At 41.0% G+C, this 22,730-nt stretch overlaps 2 protein-coding genes across 4 annotated transcripts in view; both read right to left on the bottom strand.

Annotated features, from left to right (window-relative positions):
- AGT (angiotensinogen) overlaps positions 1-22,730 on the bottom strand; it is a 163,475-nt gene that overhangs the window by 66,638 nt on the left and 74,107 nt on the right. The gene's annotated exons all lie outside the window — the stretch shown is intronic.
- On the bottom strand, positions 15,342-20,916 carry LOC122805776. Its single transcript, XM_044076046.1, has 2 exons — positions 20,035-20,916; positions 15,342-19,959 (listed from the first exon to the last, which is right to left on the bottom strand). Exons 1-2 carry the CDS (start codon positions 20,204-20,206, stop codon positions 16,157-16,159), a joined length of 3,975 nt encoding a protein of 1,324 aa, XP_043931981.1. The 5' UTR covers positions 20,207-20,916; the 3' UTR covers positions 15,342-16,156.

Below are 22,730 nucleotides of genomic sequence, written 5' to 3'. Positions count from 1 at the left end.
GTGTCTGATTATCTTCCTTATCTTTCTGTCTTTGTCTTGCAAACTGATACAATTCCTTTGTTCCATCTACTGATTTACTTCCCAGAAGCTGGTGGAGTGCTTCTGATGCCTTGTTTTTTGCTATTGCATCTTTCTTAGCTTCTTTGTTAGCTAACCAGTATTCCTTCCAATCTTGGTCTGTCTTTTCTATCTCCCACTTTTTCCTGCACTCCTTCTTTCCTGGACTTCCTGAACTTCTGCATTCCATCCCCATTTTCCTTATGTACCTTATTTCCATACCTACCTCATCCCCATATCTGTTCTGCAGCCTATATACATTCTGTTTTGAGGTGTTGCCATTATTCTTCAACTCCACATTTCCTCTTCTTCTTAAGATGCTAGAGCCCTGAATATCTCCTTGAACTGTTGTGCTTTTTCTCCACTCGACTTCCAGGTCTTCAGTCTGGTCTCTGTTGACTTTAAATCCTTCTCTCCATTGCTTGCAGCTGACTGTGGCATCCAGTATCTTATGTAATGGGCCAACTTTTTCACTGGAGATGGATTTGCAATCACTGATTCTACCCACAGTGCCCTTTCCTTACTAGGATGAAGTATACCTGAGTTGCATGTTGGCCACTCTTGTATGTGATCGTATGACTGTCTGTTTGCAAACCATGTGTTCACTATTATCAAGCCATTTGCCAGACAGAATTCTAGAATGGCCTCTCTTTCTTTATTCCTGTTTCCCTACCCATGTTGACCTAAGTAGTCCTCATATCTTCTTCTGTTTGTCCCGATATGTGCATTCAAGTCACCCACTATTAACACCAATCCCTATTGTCCTGCTTTACCTAGTAGGTCGTGCAACTGCTGCCTGAATGCACTCTTTTCCTCACTATCACCAGCCTGCTGTAGGGCATAGGCTGAGATTATGAATACTGCTCTATCATTACGCTGGAGTCTGATTGCCTTATGGTGGGCACGCACTGGCCAATATGGGAACATACACCCCTCCTGTCATTAGCATGAGTCCCTGCCATAGGTCAGAGTAGGCCGGATCCTCAACCCACTTATCACCGGCAAATACACATGTCCATTTGATGACATTAGTCAACACAACATGCGTATTATGTGATAATGATACTGTAGCTGTATTTTTAAATGAAAGTTACCAGTAAGAGGGTCTTTGTACCATGTAACTTCTGTCTCAGAGTAAAGTTAAGTAAAGCTATTGTTGTGTGTATCATGTCTAATGCATTCTTGTTCATTCGTATTGACTTTGTGTGTATGTATGCATGTATTTAATCTAACAGAAGACCTCAGATAAAAGATGAGAAAAACATAACTGCCACTTTTCCTAGATTTTTTTACCTATAGTCAACTCATCATTAATATTTCTTGATAGTTATCAACCATTTATCTGTACCCTTGATAGAGTCTACTTAGTGCAACTATGATGGCTTATGGAAAATTTTTGTAGCTTTGATAATGCATCAAGTGGGTCTACTTCCATTCACTGAAAACTCATTTCACTGAATTTCAATTCACCCTCAAAAAAATCGCTAAAAGCTCAAATCACTGAAAACTCATTTTGCTGAATCACATTTCACGGAATGTAAGTACTGTTGGGCAAATAAAACATATATGCCCTTCTCCCCACTGTAGTGTGATCCTGGAGGTAGTATATATAGTTGGGGGTGTGTGGACAGTACAGCCCCCCACATTGGGGGGTATGGGGGCATAGCTTCCCACCTACTTTTGGTTTTATATTGTTAGCTTTCAGTGAAATGAGATTCATAAATATAAAAACTAAGTAGGTGGAGGGCTACGCCCCCACACCCCCCAATTTGTGGTTTCTGAACAGTGATAGCACTCCATGTAGTGCAGGGTTTCAATTCCTTCTACTCCTTTTCAGGCCCAATGCTGAAAATAATGGTGTTATTGGAGGGGGCATGTCTGTATTCACCTCCAGACTATTAAGGCAGGACAATCACCTTGAACTTCTCTAGGGGGGCCCTGGTGGTCTAGTGGTGAAGATATGGTACTCTTACCTCCACGGCCTGTGTTCATTTCCCAATCAGGGAATTTCAATTTCAGATATCCTTCTGACAGTGAATAAAATTCTATACCACATCATAGCAAACTAACATAACTCCTGCATGTCACCTGCAGCTTGTCATCTAAACAAACTGGCAAGCCCTCCTACTGAATCCGACACTAATCTGTCTTGGGTAATTTCAAATATCCTTCCTTTAAATAGGAAGCCTATACCACCACTTAAATATATGCACAACATTGTCTTTGAAAAGTTTGCTTTATTTGCAGATGATATTATTTTGTACCTGATAGAACCAGAAAAGTAAATCTCAGTGTTGTGGAATATTCTAGGACAGTTCTGGCATTTTTTGGGATATAAAATTAATGAAGATAAAACAAAGGTTACACCTATAAACCCACATATGAACTGGTTCAGCAATACCCATATTTATGGAAACATGCTAAAATTAAGTACTTACGAGTATGGATTAAAAAGGATTCTGTTCTGGCAGCAAAGGATATGTGGGAAGAGACTAAACAAAAGATAATACAAAAACTAAGAAACAGTAAGCTTTTGTCTATCGATATGGATAGCAAGATACAAGCAGTAAAATGTTTTAGTATCTTTGATTTTCTAACAGGTCTGTCATGTTTTTATCAACTTGAGGAGAAGTTGTAGATAGTAATTAATAGCATGTTGAAGGATTTTATTTGAGAGGGGAAGAGAGCAAGAGTCAAGTGTGATAAGTGGACCTGCCCAATAAAACAAGCAAGTTTAGGTGTACCTGGTTTGAAGGGATACTGTACAACCACACTTTAAGATACTTATACATAATACAAGCAGAAAGCTACAATTCAAAGTGGAAACTGACGGTGGTGAAATGGGGTGGGAGTCGGGTAATTCAAGAAATAAGGAAAAAAATGGGATTTTGGACACAGATCCTTAAGGAAAAAACAACAAACAGAATATTATATTCATAAAGTAGCAGAAAGTATGCTATGAACTGAGCCAACACAGGAATAGAGAAAAGAGATTCTACTGATAGGGATGACTGCAATTAGGGGTACAGAGAATAGGCAAGAGGGGGCTAGAATTTACTGGAGGAAGCTGGTAAAGGAACAAAGGTATTGGGAACAAATAATTATAGAATGAAAGGTAATAGAAAGAAGACATTTGGACTGTGGTTAGTGATGGCTTTACCTACCAGGGATTGATATCAGGGTATAGACAATGAGAAAGAGATTGCAGAATCCTAAGTAAAAGACCTGCACTGGTTGAGTTTCTAATTGAATCTAGAACAGAAATTGCTGTTTAAAAGTGATAATTGATATGGCATATAAAATATTACAGAATACATTAGAAAAGGTTGGGATGAGAAGCCAGATATGCAATTCACACAGAAACAATCAGGTTTGAGAGAAGGCAGGAAATGAACAATTTATGTAATGTTGCTTTGATTATATGATATATGACAATATATCCTATAGTGCCTTTTTTAGGCAAGATTCAAATGACAAAGTCACCACCGTAACAGGTACAAGCAAGCAAAATCTGAGGGTAATGCTACTCAATGCTAGAAGTCTAAACCTCAAAATGCACTCACTCGAGGCACTACTTAAAATGGAGAACATCGACATCTGTGCAGTGACAGAGTCCTGGTTCAAGGCTCCAGAGAGCACCCCTGCATTACCAGGCTATAATTCATACCACACCTTTCAGCCACCTAACTTGGACCAAGGCACTGAAGGTGGAGGCATGTCAATATAGAATGGCCTCTCTTTCTTTATTCCTGTTTCCCTACCCATGTGGACCTAGGCAGTCCTCATATCTTCTTCTGTTTGTCCCGATATGTGCATTCAAGTCACCCACTATTAACACCAATCCCTATTGTCCTGCTTTACCTAGTAGGTCGTGCAACTGCTGCCTGAATGCACTCTTTTCCTCACTATCACCAGCCTGCTGTAGGGCATAGGCTGAGATTATGAATACTGCTCTATCATTACGCTGGAGTCTGATTGCCTTATGGTGGGCACGCACTGGCCAATATGGGAACATACACCCCTCCTGTCATTAGCATGAGTCCCTGCCATAGGTCAGAGTAGGCCGGATCCTCAACCCACTTATCACCGGCAAATACACATGTCCATTTGATGACATTAGTCAACACAACATGCGTATTATGTGCTAATGATACTGTAGCTGTATTTTTAAATGAAAGTTACCAGTAAGAGGGTCTTTGTACCATGTAACTTCTGTCTCAGAGTAAAGTTAAGTAAAGCTATTGTTGTGTGTATCATGTCTAATGCATTCTTGTTCATTCATATTGACTTTGTGTGTATGTATGCATGTATTTAATCTAACAGAAGACCTCAGATAAAAGATGAGAAAAACATAACTGCCACTTTTCCTAGATTTTTTTTACCTATAGTCAACTCATCATTAATATTTCTTGATAGTTATCAACCATTTATCTGTACCCTTGATAGAGTCTACTTAGTGCAACTATGATGGCTTATGGAAAATTTTTGTAGCTTTGATAATGCATCAAGTGGGTCTACTTCCATTCACTGAAAACTCATTTCACTGAATTTCAATTCACCCTCAAAAAAATCGCTAAAAGCTCAAATCACTGAAAACTCATTTTGCTGAATCACATTTCACGGAATGTAAGTACTGTTGGGCAAATAAAACGTATATGCCCTTCTCCCCACTGTAGTGTGATCCTGGAGGTAGTATATATAGTTGGGGGTGTGTGGACAGTACAGCCCCCCACATTGGGGGGTATGGGGGCATAGCGTGCCACCTACTTTTGGTTTTATGTTGTTAGCTTTCAGTGAAATGAGATTCATAAATATAAAAACTAAGTAGGTGGAGGGCTACGCCCCCACACCCCCCAATTTGTGGTTTCTGAACAGTGATAGCACTCCATGTAGTGCAGGGTTTCAATTCCTTCTACTCCTTTTCAGGCCCAATGCTGAAAATAATGGTGTTATTGGAGGGGGCATGTCTGTATTCACCTCCAGACTATTAAGGCAGGACAATCACCTTGAACTTCTCTAGGGGGGCCCTGGTGGTCTAGTGGTGAAGATATGGTACTCTTACCTCCACGGCCTGTGTTCATTTCCCAATCAGGAATTTCAATTTCAGATATCCTTCTGACAGTGAATAAAATTCTATACCACATCATAGCAAACTAACATAACTCCTGCATGTCACCTGCAGCTTGTCATCTAAACAAACTGGCAAGCCCTCCTACTGAATCTGACACTAATCTGTCTTGGGTAATTTCAAATATCCTTCCTTTAAATAGGAAGCCTATACCACCACTTAAATATATGCACAACATTGTCTTTGAAAAGTTTGCTTTATTTGCAGATTATATTATTTTGTACCTGATAGAACCAGAAAAGTAAATCTCAGTGTTGTGGAATATTCTAGGACAGTTCTGGCATTTTTTGGGATATAAAATTAATGAAGATAAAACAAAGGTTACACCTATAAACTATATACCCACATATGAACTGGTTCAGCGCTACCCATATTTATGGAAACATGCTAAAATTAAGTACTTACGAGTATGGATTAAAAAGGATTCAGTTCTGGCAGCAAAGGATATGTGGGAAGAGACTAAACAAAAGATAATACAAAAACTAAGAAACAGTAAGCTTTTGTCTATCGATATGGATAGCAAGATACAAGCAGTAAAATGTTTTAGTATCTTTGATTTTCTAACAGGTCTGTCATGTTTTTATCAACTTGAGGAGAAGTTGTAGGTAGTAATTAATAGCATGTTGAAGGATTTTATTTGAGAGGGGAGGAGAGCAAGAGTCAAGTGTGATAAGTGGACCCGCTCAATAGAACAAGCAAGTTTAGGTGTACCTGGTTTGAAGGGATACTGTACAACCACACTTTAAGGTACTTATACATAATACAAGCAGAAAGCTACAATTCAAAGTGGAAACTGACGGTGGTGAAATGGGGTGGGAGTCGGGTAATTCAAGAAATAAGGAAAAAAATGGGATTCTGGACACAGATCCTTAAGGAAAAAAACAACAAACAGAATATTATATTCATAAAGTAGCAGAAAGTATGCTATGAACTGAGTCAACACAGGAATAGAGAAAAGAGATTCTACTGATAGGGATGACTGCAATTAGGGGTACAGAGAATAGGCAAGAGGGGGCTAGAATTTACTGGAGGAAGCTGGTAAAGGAACAAAGGTATTGGGAACAAATAATTATAGAATGAAAGGTAATAGAAAGAAGACATTTGGACTGTGGGTTAGTGATGGCTTTACCTACCAGGGATTGATATCAGGGAATAGACAATGAGAAAGAGATTGCAGAATCCTAAGTAAAAGACCTGCACTGGTTGAGTTTCTAATTGAATCTAGAACAGAAATTGCTGTTTAAAAGTGATAATTGATAGGGCATACAAAATATTACAGAATACATTAGAAAAGGTTGGGATGAGAAGCTAGATATGCAATTCACACAGAAACAATCAGGTTTAAGAGAAGGCAGGAAATGAACAATTTATGTAATGTTGCTTTGATTATATGATATATGACAATATATCCTATAGTGCCTTTTTTAGGCAAGATTCAAATGACAAAGTCACCACCGTAACAGGTACAAGCAAGCAAAATCTGAGGGTAATGCTACTCAATGCTAGAAGTCTAAACCTCAAAATGCACTCATTCGAGGCACTACTTAAAATGGAGAACATCAACATCTGTGCAGTGACAGAGTCCTGGTTCAAGGCTCCAGAGAGCACCCCTGCATTACCAGGCTATAATTCATACCACACCTTTCAGCCACCTAACTTGGACCGAAGCACTGAAGGTGGAGGCATGTCAATATTCATTAAGGATATCCACACCTCCAGGCTAGTTGCTCAGCATAATGCATCTGAGATTATCCAAGTGCAACTAACTCTGGGCAAGACCGCAATGCAAATTGTAGCTTGCTACAGATCCCCCACCTTGCCCCAGGATACCCACCCCTCATTTCTTTATACACTGGAAAATATTAGGGTACAACCTAACACCCTAATAATGGGCGATTTCAACTACCCCACCATTAACTGGGAAAACTACTCATGTACCAACTCCTGTGCTCAACATTTTCTGGAATTCATAAATTCTAATGCCTTGGATCAACTTATCCACACCCCCACCAGGGGCGGCAATATCCTAAACCTGGTCATTACCAACATGGGCAACCGGTGTTCCACACCAGAGGTCAGTTCCTCATTGGTCAGATCCGACCACAAGCAAATCACCCTAGACATCCACATCCCAGACGCACCCCCACCCCCCCCCCATTAGGTAAACCACAGTAAAAATTTCTCCAAAGACAACTTCACGCTTCTTAAGACAGAAATGGCAAACTTCATGACACCCATGCTGATGGACAATAGAGATACGACTGCTGATTCCTATACGATTGCACTTTATAAGCACTTACACGAGTACATGGATTATGCAATCCCTAACAGAAGCAAGATGCTATCCTCCAAAAAAAGGAAGCCAATCTGGTGGTCCCCTGCTATAAACAAACTCTACAACAGAAGAAAGAAACTGTTGCAAAAAAGAGTAAAATCCCATGACTGGAGGAACTCCATGGTCAGCCTCAGTAAGAAGCTGAGATCTCTCATAAAATCATTCAAAGCTAGTTACGAAAACAAAATCGCCACTGATTCTAAAGACAACCAATAAGCATTCTATAGCTATGTCAAGAATCTCAATGGCAACACTCAGATCTGCTCTGAGTTACAGCATAATGGCACTAAATATACAGAACCAACTGATATTGCCAACATCCTGGCAGATAGGTTCAGTGGTAACTTTACCCCTCTCTCATCCCCTAAAGGGCCCATCTCTATACCGAAAGAATGCAAAGTACCTGTAATCATGGCTGCACAGGTAAAAAACACACTCTCCAAAGCCAAGAACACAGCATCCATGGGACCTGACAACATCCCAGGCTGCATTCTACATGAACTAGAGAACGAACTGGCACCCCACCTAAGTACCATGTTCAGTCATAGCCTCACCTCAGGCTTTGTGCTCACTGAATGGCACACAGCAATGGCGCACAGCAATGGTTATCCCACTCCACAAAGGGAGAGCCACCACAGATCTCAGGAACTACCGCCCCATTAGCCTGACGAGCCTGGTCTGCAAGGCTATGGAATGTATCATTATGGAACTTATAAACAATGACATTGATAATCTCCAAACTCTGGACCCTACCCAGTTTGGGTTTGTAAAAGGCAGATCATGTCTCCTAAACCTGATAGACTTCTTTGAAGTGGTCACCACAGCTGTAGATGAGGGTAAGGTGGTACACACAGCCTATCTAGATCTCGCCAAGGCTTTCGACACCATCCCCCACTCTGGAATTATAGACAGACTCACTAAACTAGGTATAAATCCCTATGTCACAAGATGGGTTGCCAACTGGCTCACTGACCGAACACACACTATGAAAGTAGCAGACTCTAAATCCAACTTCAGACCAATGACAAGTGGAGTACCACAGGGTTCAGTCCTAGGTCCTCTCCTGTTTCGTATCTACTTCTTTGAAGTGCAGGCTAACACAGAAGGTCTTTGGCTAACAAAGTTCACTGCAAACTAGGAGCCATAATCATAGGTTCATAGGTAAGTACTAGGCTATCTGCCCGAGGGCATCTATAAGCCTAGCCAGAATCTGTTGGCTTTCGCCGTCCCCTTAGATTAGTTCCCTGTGCCTCTGTCCAGCAGAGCCATTAGTTCCCTGTGCCTCAGTACAGCAGAGCCACTGCAGTGATCCCCGGGGTAAATTTTCTGTTCCCCATCCACTCATCAAGGCTTCTCTTGAAGAATGTCAGTGAAGGGCTCTGCCTAATTTAGATTGGAATCTTGTTCCAAAGTGTGGGAAATCTCTGGGACAGGAATCTATCCCTCCAGCACATCCTATTTATCATTGTGGTGAGGTTTAGATCCCTAGAGCATGTGGCTCTCTGGGATTTGTTTTTTTTTTTTTTAGGAGGAGCATGTCCATCACTTCTGCGTTGGACATGGCCTTGTATGTCAGGCAGAGATCACCTCTGAGTAAGCGTTATGCAACCGAGTACAGCTGGAGTTTCTTCGAACTGCGATGGGCATCTGTTTGAGGCCAGTAATCCTCTTGGTGAGGTACTTCTGTAGTCTTTCCAGCTGTTGCAGGTGTCTTGTAAGGTACATCTCAAATGGGGCGCCGTACTCCATGAAAGGTCTGATGAGTAGAGGGGCACAATAACCTCTTTTGTTTTCAATGCGAACCCTTTTGTGATTAGGTGGGCCACACAGAAGGATTTTCTAACCAGTGTGGCAATATGATTATCAAAGGAGAGATTACTATCTACTTGGGTCCCTTATTACATTTTCTGTATTTAGGGGACTACCACGTATGTGGTAGCTCATGGGTACTTTGTTTTTTCCCAAGGGGATGACTATGCACTTTTTGGCATTTAACTTGAGACCATGATTTTGACACCAGGTATCCGTCTCATTGAGACCCTTCTGGAAATCAAATCTCCTAACGATGTGGACATCCTACAAAAGGGCCTCACTGAGAAAGATGCCTGGTGTCAAAGCCATGGCCTCAAGCTCAATGCCAAAAAGTGCATTGTAATCCCTTTTGGTAAAAACTCTGTACCCATGAACTACCACATAGGCGGTAGTCTACTTAACACCGAAAGGGTCTTAAGAGACCTTGGGACACAGGTGGACAGTAATCTCTCCTTTGATAATCACATCGCCACAGTAATCAGGAAATACTTCTATGTGGCACACCTCATCACAAAAGGTTTCTCATCCAGGAAAAAAGAGGTCATTGTTCCCCTCTACTCATCACTCATTAGACCCATTATAGAGTACAATGCCCCTTTTGGTATGTACCTCACAAGACATCTACAACAACTGGAAAGGCCACAGAAATAACTCACAAATTAGGATTACCGGCCTCAAACAGATGCCCTACGCAGACCATCTCAAAAAACTCCAGCTTTACTCTGTCGCATATCGCCTACTCAGAGGTGATCTCTGCCTAACATACAAAGCTATGTCAAACCCAGAGCTGTTGGACATGCTCCACATAAAGAAATCCCAATCTCTCCGAGCTACACGCTCTAGGGACCTAAACCTTGTCACCAGAATAAACAGAACATGCTGGAGGGATAGATTCCTGTCTCAGAGACTTCCCATACTCTGGAACAAACTACCTATCTATATCAAACAAAGCTCCTCATTAGGACTCTTCAAGAAAAATCTTGATGACTGGCTGGGAGATAGGAAATTCACCCCATTCTGTGGCTCTGCTTGACAGGGGCACAGGAAAATAATTTTCTTGGGTGGCAAAAGCCAGGGTACCATTTGGCTAGGCTTATATAGGTCCTAGCCTAGTACTTACCTATGAAACTATATCCATATATGTGATGCATAACATTTGTAAATGTGGACTTGTTAATATGGTTTGATTATTTTCATATAAATGTAAGTTTGCCTATATCACAAGTGATAATTCCATAAAAGTGTTAAAAAAAACATTTCCTAGACTTCATTGATGTCATCTCTTTAGACCAACTAGTTCAACTCCCAGCTAGGGGTTAAAAAATACAGGATCTGGCTCTCACCAATATACACAACACATACAGTTACTACATCAATGGTCAAATTTAACCACCCTTCAGTAACATTCACTATGAGGGGAAACCTCAATTTACCATAAACCCTTCTGTCTTTAGAGACTACTTTAAAGAAAACCTACTCCAGCTACCTGATAACCCAATGAAATTTCAACACCCTATTCATCTCAATGACACTATCACACATGCTGACATATTTATGGATAATTTATATGCCCTCCTCAAAGCGTGCATTGAGGTTTCAGTCTCCATAAGACACAAACACAATGCCAACTTCACAAATAAACTCCAGTGATGAAACACTAGTATAAGCAAATTATACAATAAGAGGGGGAAAAGGTAATAACCTGTATGTGCAAAGAATAACCAACCACATATGGAAAACTCAGAAAGATCAATAAAACACTCAGAGACAAAATCAAATCCTCCAAAGTCAAGTATAAATTGCAAGTTGTCACCTATATTATGGATAACCAAGAAGCCTTCTTCAGCTATGTCAGAAACCTTAGAACTAATGCCAACCATTGCATGGCACTAATACATAACAACAAAGTATATACTCACCCTCTGAGGATACAACCAACATATTAACTGACAGATTCAGCTCAGACCTCATTCCTCTGTGCTCTCTAACTTGATTCAACAGGTTAGCATACCCACAAACTTCATCTCTGATTACTTCTAAGCAAATCCTGGGTGCTTTTTCCTAGGCCAAAAAACACTAGATGCATGGGTCCTGTTAATATGCCTGGCTGTCTTCTTGCAGGTACCAGACACTGTCTTATAGGCTCACAATTACCTATTTAATCTCACCCTATCCAGTGATTTCATACCAGATGTGTGGAGAACCACTATAGTCAACCAACTCCACAAGGGGAGCCACTACTGACCCTGGAAACTACAGATCTATAAACCTCACTAGTCTTATTTATAAAGCAATGGAACACATCCCTAAGGAACTTATCAACAAGGACATTGGCAGCCTACATGCCCTGGACCAGGGCTGTTTGGGTATGCTAAAGGCAAATCTCGCCTCCTATACCTGGTAATCTTCTTTGAACAAATCACTGAAACATTAAGCATAGGCAAATCAGTTTGCACTACCTACCTGGACCTGGCAAAGGCCTTTGATACCATCCCACATTGTGGCATTATCAATAAGCTATTCAAACTAAATGTAACCCCCTGTGTTACCCACTGGATAGCAAACTGGCTTAATGATGGAACCCAATCTGTTACTGTTGGACACTATTCTCACTGAATATTACCAATGGTGTTCCCCCAGACATTGGTGATAGGGCCATTTCTCTTTGGTATTTATGATGCTGATGTCAACGCTGACATCAATGGCCTGTGGCTGACCATGTTTGGGGGTGCCTGCACACTCAGAACTGTCAAACTCCACATCTGACTTCCAGATTCTCTATGAAGGCCTAACATGCACAAATAAGTGATACCTGGACCGCAGCCTTAAACAGGATGCCAAAAAATGCATCATTGCATCCTTTGGCAAACCTAGGCACCCTTCACCTGCCACATAGATGACACTCCTTTGAAAACTGACACAGTCATTTGTGAGAAGGGCACTTTCTTTAACAATGACTATCCTTTGATCACTGTGTGTCCACTGTCATTTAGAAATCCTTTTAGCTAGTCACACTGAGCACCAGGCCTACATATTCAAGATAAAAGGAAGTTATCTTCCCTCTCTGCTTATCTATTACCAAGACCATAATAGAGTATAATGTATGCTACCTTTGATATGTAAATGTCTAAACATTTGACTCAGCTTGTGAAATGGCAGCATTTTCTCAATAAGTCATTCAAGGGCCTGTCTTCCTTGAATTAGACTGACTAACTTAAAAACTTTTCTCTCTCTTTTTCTGTTTCCTATAGACTTGTGTGAGGAGACTTCTTCTAGCCTATGGACGCTTCAGGGATCGAGTCTTATGTGACATCATGCACATTTACAAAGCAAGTAACACCCTAAACACTTGCTCATTTGATCTTCTTGTCCAACATAATATAAATGGGATTTGCAGGCAAGACAGAAATTTCTCGTAGAAAATCTCTCGTTTATGAAACAGACTGCCCTTGGAAATAAAACAAAGTAGCTTCCGGATGCCCTTTAACCTAACCTGGACAAATGGATGGATAATCATAAATGTAGCTCAGTTCTAGCCCCTCAAGCCCTCAGTGAAAGGAGATGAAGTTAAGCATTAAATACTCCCCGGGTCTGGCCCCTCAAACCTTCATTGAATGGATTTGTAACTGGGGATTAACTGTGTGTGTGTGTGTGTGTGTGTGTGTGTGTGTAGGGCACCACTCTAGCAGGGGTGATTTTGCAGTATTTATTTGTTTATTTTTTTGTAGTAAAGTAATTATTTCTTTAAAATGTATTGAATGAATGTAGGAAAAACTGAAGAGTAAAACAATCTGTGAGAAAAACAAAGAAAAAAAAAGTAATCTGAATGGTTTGGAATCTTGTGGCTAGGCTGCAATTGATCCACTGGGTAAATAGCTGAGTATTAACCTATGAAACCTAAAGCAAAAATTCATAGACTACACATGCAAAACAATGGCACAGCAACCCTAAATATACTGCAGTCCCATTGAAATAAATACATAATTATTATTAATAATTATAATTAAATAAATTTAAATACATGGAATGTATTTCCCTTTCACTTCAAAGAAAAAAGCAGCTTTAGACATTTCAAAATACACTTACAACCTCCAAAAAGATATAACTGCCCACTTAAATCAACCCTCAATAAATAAAATATGTTCATATCACAAAAGGTAAAATAAAATAATAAAAAGTAAAATTAAACACTGATTATAACAAGCCAATCAGAAAACAGCAATAAGGGCAAACAGAGCCATCTCTACCTATCTTAATCAACTAAAACAAGTAACAAAAAGAATAAATAAACTATAAAACTAACGGTGCCTAATATAACTGTCAGTACATTCCTAAAATGCATTAGAAAAATGAAATAACACTACAAAAAAAAGTTAAAATACCCCGGACACCACAGTAGAAAATCACACATGAGATACTCCTTTCATAAAAATCTATGTAAACAACTGTAAAAACATATGCAAGTAATGTAACTCACTGAAGTAAAAGGGAAATACTGTAATAGCCCAAATTTGTAGAAGGACATTTATAAATGGAAAAAATGGAGGTCTGGTTTATATGATACATGAACTATCTTCTAAAGTAGGACTGGGAAACTCAATACGCTGCACATGAAACTCATTCCTTAAAACATGGAGTAGAAAAGCAGAATATATTTCATGTATCATACATCAGACCTCTGCAGATGTCATTCTCCTTTACGTATATGGGTACATATATATATATATATATATATATATATATATATATATATATATATATATATATATAAACATATATATATAATTATACAGATATATATATATATATATATACATATACACACACAGATATATATATATATTCGATTATTCATGGTCTGATGATGTGTTTAGTTGATAAACCCCACGAATATATATATATATACACACACACACACACACACACACACACACACACACACACACACACACATCCATACATACATAAACACAAGCACACACACACACACACACACACACACACACACATATATATATATATATATATATATATATATATATATATATAATATATATCCAAACAAGATAAGTCTGGAACTCAGGAGTGTGCTGTAAAAAATATATGTAAAAATCCAGCACACAGCACAATAAACAAGGCCAGGGCCAACCAATATCTAATTCCAATGTGCCTTCAGCATATGTGGCAAGTGCCGAACAGAAGCATAAGTAAAAATTCTGCATGGTTAAAACACTGAAAACAATTCCAACAGTTCCACTTAACAACAAACCAGCAGTTCAATGGATATGTATGAAAATCATTCCCCAAAACAGATGGCTAAAAATATATGCACGTTTATTCAGCTTGCAGAGATAAAAACAATAAAACTGTAAAGGGATAAGCACTTTTGGGTTACTCCAAACAACCCTTCCTCAGATCCACTGTTGGAATTGTTTTCAGTGTTTTAACCACGCTGAATTTTTACTTATGCTTCTGTTCGGCACTTGCCACATACGCTGAAGGCACATTGGAATTAGATATCGGCTGGCCCTGGCCTTGTTTATTGTGCTGTTTGCTGGATTTTTGATAATATATATATATATATATATATATATATATATATATATATATATATATATATATATATATATATATATATATATATATATATATATATATATCTATGTCCAACTGGGCCAGAGGCCCATTTTCAGCAGAGACCCAGGGAGAAAAGATACACAGTAATATATGACAATAAACAAAAACATAAACATTAGTACAACAGAATTAATTACAGCATCTAGAAACAGTGCAAAGCAAGGTTCTTTTAACTAATGGAGTCCCAGGGGGAAAACTCCACAGTAGTACAGTGCAAACAAGTAGCAGTAAATATAATACAATCAGTAGAACTGTACAATTACAGTTGCAGGAAAAACCCAGCAGCAGTAAGTGTAATAAAATCAATAGGACTTTACAATAATAAACAGTAGACAGTATATAAGTTAAAGTTTACAAAAGGGATGTCAGATGGCCTGGTGAGAAAGGTAACTAAGGGTGGGGAAGTAGATTAACCCGGGGAGAAGAAAGGGCACAGACAATGAGTGGTGAGGTATTCATTTAGGAATGATTTGAACTGGTCATGTACTGGATTTTTTGTTCTTGTGTCTGGAAGGGTGTCACAGAATTTGGCTATTCTGAGTGAATAGAGGGACTCACCATATTGGTTGTGGGAGTTGGATAATTTTAGTAGGAGTTTGTGGGAAGATCTGAGGGATCTGGTAGGAGAGATAGAAGGTTGGGGAGCTCTAGCCAGTTTAATATTGAAAGACCTGATCAGTGGTGGGTGCTGTGTGGGTGATTAGTGGCACGTTTAGCAATTTTTTGGTAACTTGATTCTAGATTGTTGAGGTCAGATTTTCAAGGGTTAGTAAATATGAGAGAGACGTAGAGAAGGGTAGATAGAAAGTGTGTGCGAGCATTGGCTAATCTGGCATTGAGAGTTAGGAATGGTTTGGCTCTGTATAGGACACTTAGTTTGATGTGGACTTTTTTGATGGTTTGGGCAATATGTATGTCAAGTTTGAGGTTGTTATCTATGGTGACACCTTAAAGTTTTGTGTGGTTATTGGGGGTAATTTTGGTACCATTTGCAGAGGTGATTGATACTGGGGGCAGGGAAGTGATGGGTATTTTTGGTACTAAAAACTATGATTTGGGTTTTGTTAGAACTAGTTGGTTTTGGGAGAGGTAGTTCTCAATGTCATGAAATAAAGATTGCATTTTTAGTCAGAGTTCTTGGGGTGAGGGGGCAGAGCAGATAAGGGTAGCATCATCTGGATACTGTACTATGGAGGCATGTTGGGCTGCTGTACTGAGGTTGTTTGTGAATATGATGAAGAGAAGTGGACCAAGAATAGAACCTTGGGGTACACCAACAGAGATGGGGAGTAGGGGAGAGAGATTTCCCACTTTGTAGCTTGTTGACAGTTGCAAAGATAGCTGTGGAACCAAGTCAGTGAGGGTAAACTAAGGCCATAAGAAGATAGTTTATTTAGTAGAAACTGGTAGGATACAGTGTTGAAGGCTTTATACATGTTGAGAAATATGGAAGAGACATGCTGGCCTTCGTTCATGAGATGGTGGATGGTGTTAGTGAAGGTTAGGAGGGCAGTGCTGGTGCTGTGCTTTGGTCTGAAGCCATCATTCATGAGATGGTGGATGGTGTTAGTGATGGTTAGGAGGGCAGTGCTGGTGCTGTGCTTTGGTCTGAAGCCATCATTCATGAGATGGTGGATGGTGTTAGTGAAGGTTAGGAGGGCAGTGCTGGTGCTGTGCTTTGGTCTGAAACCATCATTCATGAGATGGTGGATGGTGTTAGTGAAGGTTAGGAGGGCAGTGCTGGTGCTGTGCTTTGGTCTGAAGCCATCATTCATGAGATGGTGGATGGTGTTAGAGAAAGTTAGGAGGGCAGTGCTGGTACTGTGCTTTGGTCTGAAACCATCATTCATGAGATGGTGGATGGTGTTAGTGATGGTTAGGAGGGCAGTGCTGGTACTGTGCTTTGGTCTGAAACCATCGTTCATGAGATGGTGGATGGTGTTAGTGAAGGTTAGGAGGGCAGTGCTGGTGCTGTGCTTTGGTCTGAAGCCATCATTCATGAGATGGTGGATGGTGTTAGTGAAGGTTAGGGGGGCAGTGCTGGTGCTGTGCTTTGGTCTGAAACCATCATTCATGAGATGGTGGATGTTATTAGAGAAGGTTAGGAGGGCAGTGCTGGTACTGTGCTTTGGTCTGAAACCATCATTCATGAGATGGTGGATGGTGTTAGTGAAGGTTAGGAGGGCAGTGCTGGTGCTGTGCTTTGGTCTGAAGCCATCATTCATGAGATGGTGGATGGTGTTAGAGAAGGTTAGGAGGGCAGTGCTGGTACTGTGCTTTGGTCTGAAACCATCATTCATGAGATGGTGGATGGTGTTAGTGATGGTTAGGAGGGCAGTGCTGGTACTGTGCTTTGGTCTGAAACCATCATTCATGAGATGGTGGATGGTGTTAGTGAAGGTTAGGAGGGCAGTGCTGGTGCTGTGCTTTGGTCTGAAGCCATCATTCATGAGATGGTGGATGGTGTTAGTGAAGGTTAGGAGGGCAGTGCTGGTGCTGTGCTTTGGTCTGAAACCATCATTCATGAGATAGTGGATGGTGTTAGTGAAGGTTAGGAGGGCAGTGCTGGTGCTGTGCTTTGGTCTGAAGCCATCATTCATGAGATGGTGGATGGTGTTAGTGACAGTTAGGAGGGCAATGCTGGTGCTGTGCTTTGGTCTGAAGCCATCATTCATGAGATGGTGGATGGTGTTAGAGAAGGTTAAGAGGGCAGTGCTGGTACTGTGCTTTGGTCTGAAGCCATCATTCATGAGATGGTGGATGGTGTTAGTGACAGTTAGGAGGGCAGTGCTGGTGCTGTGCTTTGGTCTGAAGCCATCATTCATAATATGGTGGATGGTGTTAGTGAAGGTTAGGAGGGCAGTGCTGGTGCTGTGCTTTGGTCTGAAACCATCATTCATGAGATGGTGGATGGTGTTAGAGAAGGTTAGGAGGGCAGTGCTGGTACTGTGCTTTGGTCTGAAACCATCATTCATGAGATGGTGGATGGTGTTAGTGATGGTTAGGAGGGAAGTGCTGGTACTGTGCTTTGGTCTGAAACCATCATTCATGAGATGGTGGATGGTGTTAGTGAAGGTTAGAAGGGCAGTGCTGGTGCTGTGCTTTGGTCTGAAGCCATCATTCATCAGATGGTGGATGGTGTTAGTGAAGGTTAGGAGGGCAGTGCTGGTGCTGTGCTTTGGTCTGAAACCATCATTCATGAGATGGTGGATGGTGTTAGTGAAGGTTAGGAGGGCAGTGCTGGTGCTGTGCTTTGGTCTGAAGCCATCATTCATGAGATGGTGGATGGTGTTAGAGAAGGTTAAGAGGGCAGTGCTGGTACTGTGCTTTGGTCTGAAGCCATCATTCATGAGATGGTGGATGGTGTTAGTGATGGTTAGGAGGGCAGTGCTGGTACTGTGCTTTGGTCTGAAACCATCATTCATGAGATGGTGGATGGTGTTAGTGAAGGTTAGGAGGGCAGTGCTGGTGCTGTGCTTTGGTCTGAAGCCATCATTCATCAGATGGTGGATGGTGTTAGTGAAGGTTAGGAGGGCAGTGCTGGTGCTGTGCTTTGGTCTGAAACCATCATTCATGAGATGGTGGATGGTGTTAGTGAAGGTTAGGAGGGCAGTGCTGGTGCTGTGCTTTGGTCTGAAGCCATCATTCATGAGATGGTGGATGGTGTTAGAGAAGGTTAAGAGGGCAGTGCTGGTACTGTGCTTTGGTCTGAAGCCATCATTCATGAGATGGTGGATGGTGTTAGTGACGGTTAGGACGGCAGTGGTGGTGCTGTGCTTTGGTCTGAAGCCATCATTCATAAGATGGTGGATGGTGTTAGAGAAGGTTAGGAGGACAGTGCTGGTGCTGTGCTTTGGTCTGAAGCCATCATTCATGAGATGATGGATGGTGTTAGTGAAGGTTAGGAGGGCAGTGCTGGTACTGTGCTTTGGTCTGAAACCATCATTCATGAGATGGTGGATGGTGTTAGTGAAGGTTAGGAGGGCAGTGCTGGTGCTGTGCTTTGGTCTGAAACCATCATTCATGAGATGGTGGATGGTGTTAGAGAAGGTAAGGAGGGCAGTGCTGGTACTGTGCTTTGGTCTGAAACCATCATTCCTGAGATGGTGGATGGTGTTAGTGATGGTTAGGAGGGCAGTGCTGGTACTGTGCTTTGGTCTGAAACCATCATTCATGAGATGGTGGATGGTGTTAGTGAAGGCTAGGAGGGCAGTGCTGGTGCTGTGCTTTGGTCTGAAGCCATCATTCATGAGATGGTGGATGGTGTTAGTGAAGGTTAGGAGGGCAGTGCTGGTGCTGTGCTTTGGTCTGAAACCATAATTCATGAGATGGTGGATGGTGTTAGTGAAGGTTAGGAGGGCAGTGCTGGTGCTGTGCTTTGGTCTGAAGCCATCATTCATGAGATGGTGGATGGTGTTAGTGACGGTTAGGAGGGCAGTGCTGGAGCTGTGCTTTGGTCTGAAGCCATCATTCATGAGATGGTGGATGGTGTTAGAGAAGGTTAAGAGGGCAGTGCTGGTGCTGTGCTTTGGTCTGAAGCCATCATTCATGAGATGGTGGATGGTGTTAGTGACAGTTAGGAGGGCAGTGCTGGTGCTGTGCTTTGGTCTGAAGCCATCATTCATGAGATGGTGGATGGTGTTAGAGAAGGTTAAGAGGGCAGTGCTGGTACTGTGCTTTGGTCTGAAACCATCATTCATGAGATGGTGGATGGTGTTAGTGAAGGTTAGGAGGGCAGTGCTGGTGCTGTGCTTTGGTCTGAAGCCATCATTCATGAGATGGTGGATGGTGTTAGTGACGGTTAGGAGGGCAGTGCTGGTGCTGTGCTTTGGTCTGAAGCCATCATTCATAAGATGGTGGATGGTGTTAGTGAAGGTTAGGAGGGCAGTGCTGGTGCTGTGCTTTGGTCTGAAACCATCATTCATGAGATGGTGGATGGTGTTAGAGAAGGTTAGGAGGGCAGTGCTGGTACTGTGCTTTGGTCTGAAACCATCATTCATGAGATGGTGGATGGTGTTAGAGAAGGTTAGGAGGGCAGTGCTGGTACTGTGCTTTGGTCTGAAACCATGCTGAGAGTTGGAAAGGAGGTTATTGGTAAGGAAGTAGAATATGAGCTGGTTGTGGATGCATTTTTCTAAAATTTCATGAGGGGGAAAAGTATAGCTATGGGACGATAGTTGGTTAGTTCTTTGGCGAGGCCACCTTTGTGGAGCGGTATAATATGAGGCATTTTCCATATGAGTGGGACATAATGTTCTTTGATAGAGAAGTTGATCAGGATTGAAATGGGGTATGCAATCGAAGGGGCTGCAAGTTTTAGAAATTCATTAGGGAGTTTGTGTGCAGCTGTGCAGCATGGTTTGAGTTTGGACAAGAGAGTTTTTATGCACTTTGTATGGGTGAGAAGGGGCTATGATTGTCTAGGGCTGTGGTGGGGACAGTAAGCAACAGGGTTGGTTGGTTGTCTTGAAGGGAGATGACAGTGTTGATGAAATGGGTGTTAAATTGAGTAGATAGGGACTGAATCATTTGAGGTAGCAGGCGGAGGAGTAGAGGTACATTCTGGGTTTAGGAGTTGGTTGATGGAAAGCCAGAATTTTTGTGGGTTATTTATTTATTTATTTATTTATTTATTTATTTATTTATTTGCTGACAGGATAGGAAGTATACTTGTTTGTCTCTTTTTGTTTGTTTTTTTTTTTTGTTAAGTTTCTTAGTTGTTGATAGTTAAAGAGGTCAGCTTTGTCTTTATTTATTTTATTTTACATGTGTTTACTGGGAAAGTCCGACTGGATATATGTCCATTTTCAGCAGAGGCCCGGGGAGAAAAGCTCCAGAAAGTAGAATACAAATACATTAGCAACAATACAAACATTTAGAGATAAGTATAATATGCAGTTTTTAGTAGGGTTACAAACATAGATAAAACACAGTAGACAACATCAAAATCATGCGGCTTCAATTTCAGACAATAATACACGCAGTTATGGGCTAAGTCCCTTCAAGAATTCATACACTTATTGGAGTATATGACTGAAATGCTTAGGGAGAGTTTGCAGGAACAGCGGGTGGTGATTAGTTGGGGTTTAAGTAGGGACACTGCCAATGCTGTTGGAAGTGTAGTTTGAGGCTTTTTTGAACTGGGTTAAGTAGGATTGGTGAGTAAGTTCAGCAGGTAGCATATTCCAAGTTTTGCCTACAAAGTTGGCAAATAGAGACTCCCCAGCCACATTTATGCTCTTAATTGTTTGTACCAGCAGTTTGTCAGCAGAGCGTAGTGACCTCAGGTTGCTGTATGGTTTGATGATCTTATTTGGTGCTGGTGTTTCTTCGGGTTGATATAGTATTTTGTGGGTTATTATAAGTTGGTTGTATCGGAGAAGACTGGGCCACTCTAGCCATCCTAGTTGAGTTAGGTTGATACAATGGTGGGTCATAGAGGTAGCACTTGTAGCAAATCTAGCAATATGGTTGTAACAACTAGCAAGTTTGATAAGGGTGGCTTGGTTCAGGTTAGTGATGTGGGGGGAGGCATAGAGTAGGGTATATAGTAGGTGAGACCGAGCGATAGTGATTCTTGCAAAAGGAGTGAGGAAGGGTTTGATCCTGTATAGGGAGCCCAGTATTTTGTTGACAGATTTGATGGTTTGATTAGTTAGTGACAAGGGGGGAGGCATAGAGTAGGGTATATAGTAGGTGAGACCGAGCGATAGTGATTCTTGCAAAAGGAGTGAGGAAGGGTTTGATCCTGTATAGGGAGCCCAGTTTTTTGTTGACAGATTTGATGGTTTGATTGACATGGATATCATATTTTAAGGTGTTATCGACTGTGACGGCCAGGAGTTTTGTGTGAGTATCTGGGGATACGATTGTGCCATTGTTGGAACTTATAGTAAAGAATGGTGAGGAGGATTTGCAGGTGGGGGAAAGGATGAGCAGTTTAGTTTTGTTGGGGTTTAATAGAAGCTGACAGTTTGCATATCATTTTTCAACATCACTGAAAGTATTCTGGGTATAAGCTCAGTTGAGGAGGAGGTGGTACATATTAAAGTACAGGATGTATGATAATCTGACCAGGCTTTGTATCTATGTCTCAGTAGTAGTTTGGTGTCTTTGGATAGCCATGGGATGGGGCTTGGTCCTAGTATGAACGTTTTTGGTAGGGGTTAGATTACCAGAAATGCTCATCCAGACTTTGCTACACTTTGCTGTGAAGGAATGATTAGTTTGCTTTTATTTGTTGTATTTTGTATTACTTTATTGCCTTTTTATATTTTGAATAATGTGGTTTGTTTTCTTTACCTTGTGTTTTACTTGCATTCTGCTTTAACTGCATATTAAAACTTCAAAAGAGACCACAGCTCTGATTCTTCTGAGTCAGGCAGAAATTTTTCCTCACCCTCCCACCCAGTTACAGTTGTCTTGTTAAATACCACTGTCTTTCTAGTTGTCTGCCTCTTATGTTAATTTGACCATATATCTCATTTCCTCTCTGCTTTCCTCTCTGCTTTCACTTGCTTGTGTGAGTAATCACAAAATTATCATTTTTGAAATCACTCCCCTTCAACTATTTAAATTTATTGGCCATCCTGCTGTATTCCATATTACCAAAATACAAAAGTGACCACCCCTTTCAATCCATCTTGCTGTTTTAAAAATAGTAACTCTCCACTAAACCTTAACTTTTTAAACAGGTAAAACTTAAGTTACCTACTTTTACATCTAACTTCTCTAGTGCACAATGCAGTGTGCATTTTTTTC

This window comes from Protopterus annectens, chromosome 1.part1 (assembly GCF_019279795.1).
Source record: "Protopterus annectens isolate FY-2018-M chromosome 1.part1, PAN1.0, whole genome shotgun sequence".
Taxonomy (NCBI): Eukaryota; Metazoa; Chordata; order Ceratodontiformes; family Protopteridae; genus Protopterus; species Protopterus annectens.
Note: the sequence above shows the minus strand (reverse complement) of the source record. Positions and strands in the feature narration are given on the sequence as shown.

Excerpts from the sequence above, each read along its gene's own strand:
- LOC122805776 (XM_044076046.1), bottom strand. The coding sequence starts at position 20,206 with ATGGAAAATGCCTCATATTATACCGCTCCACAAAGGTGGCCTCGCCAA. Across the intron at positions 19,960-20,034 it reads CCTTTCCAACTCTCAGCATG|GTTTCAGACCAAAGCACAGT; the intron begins GTTTCAGACCAA and ends TCATGAATGATG.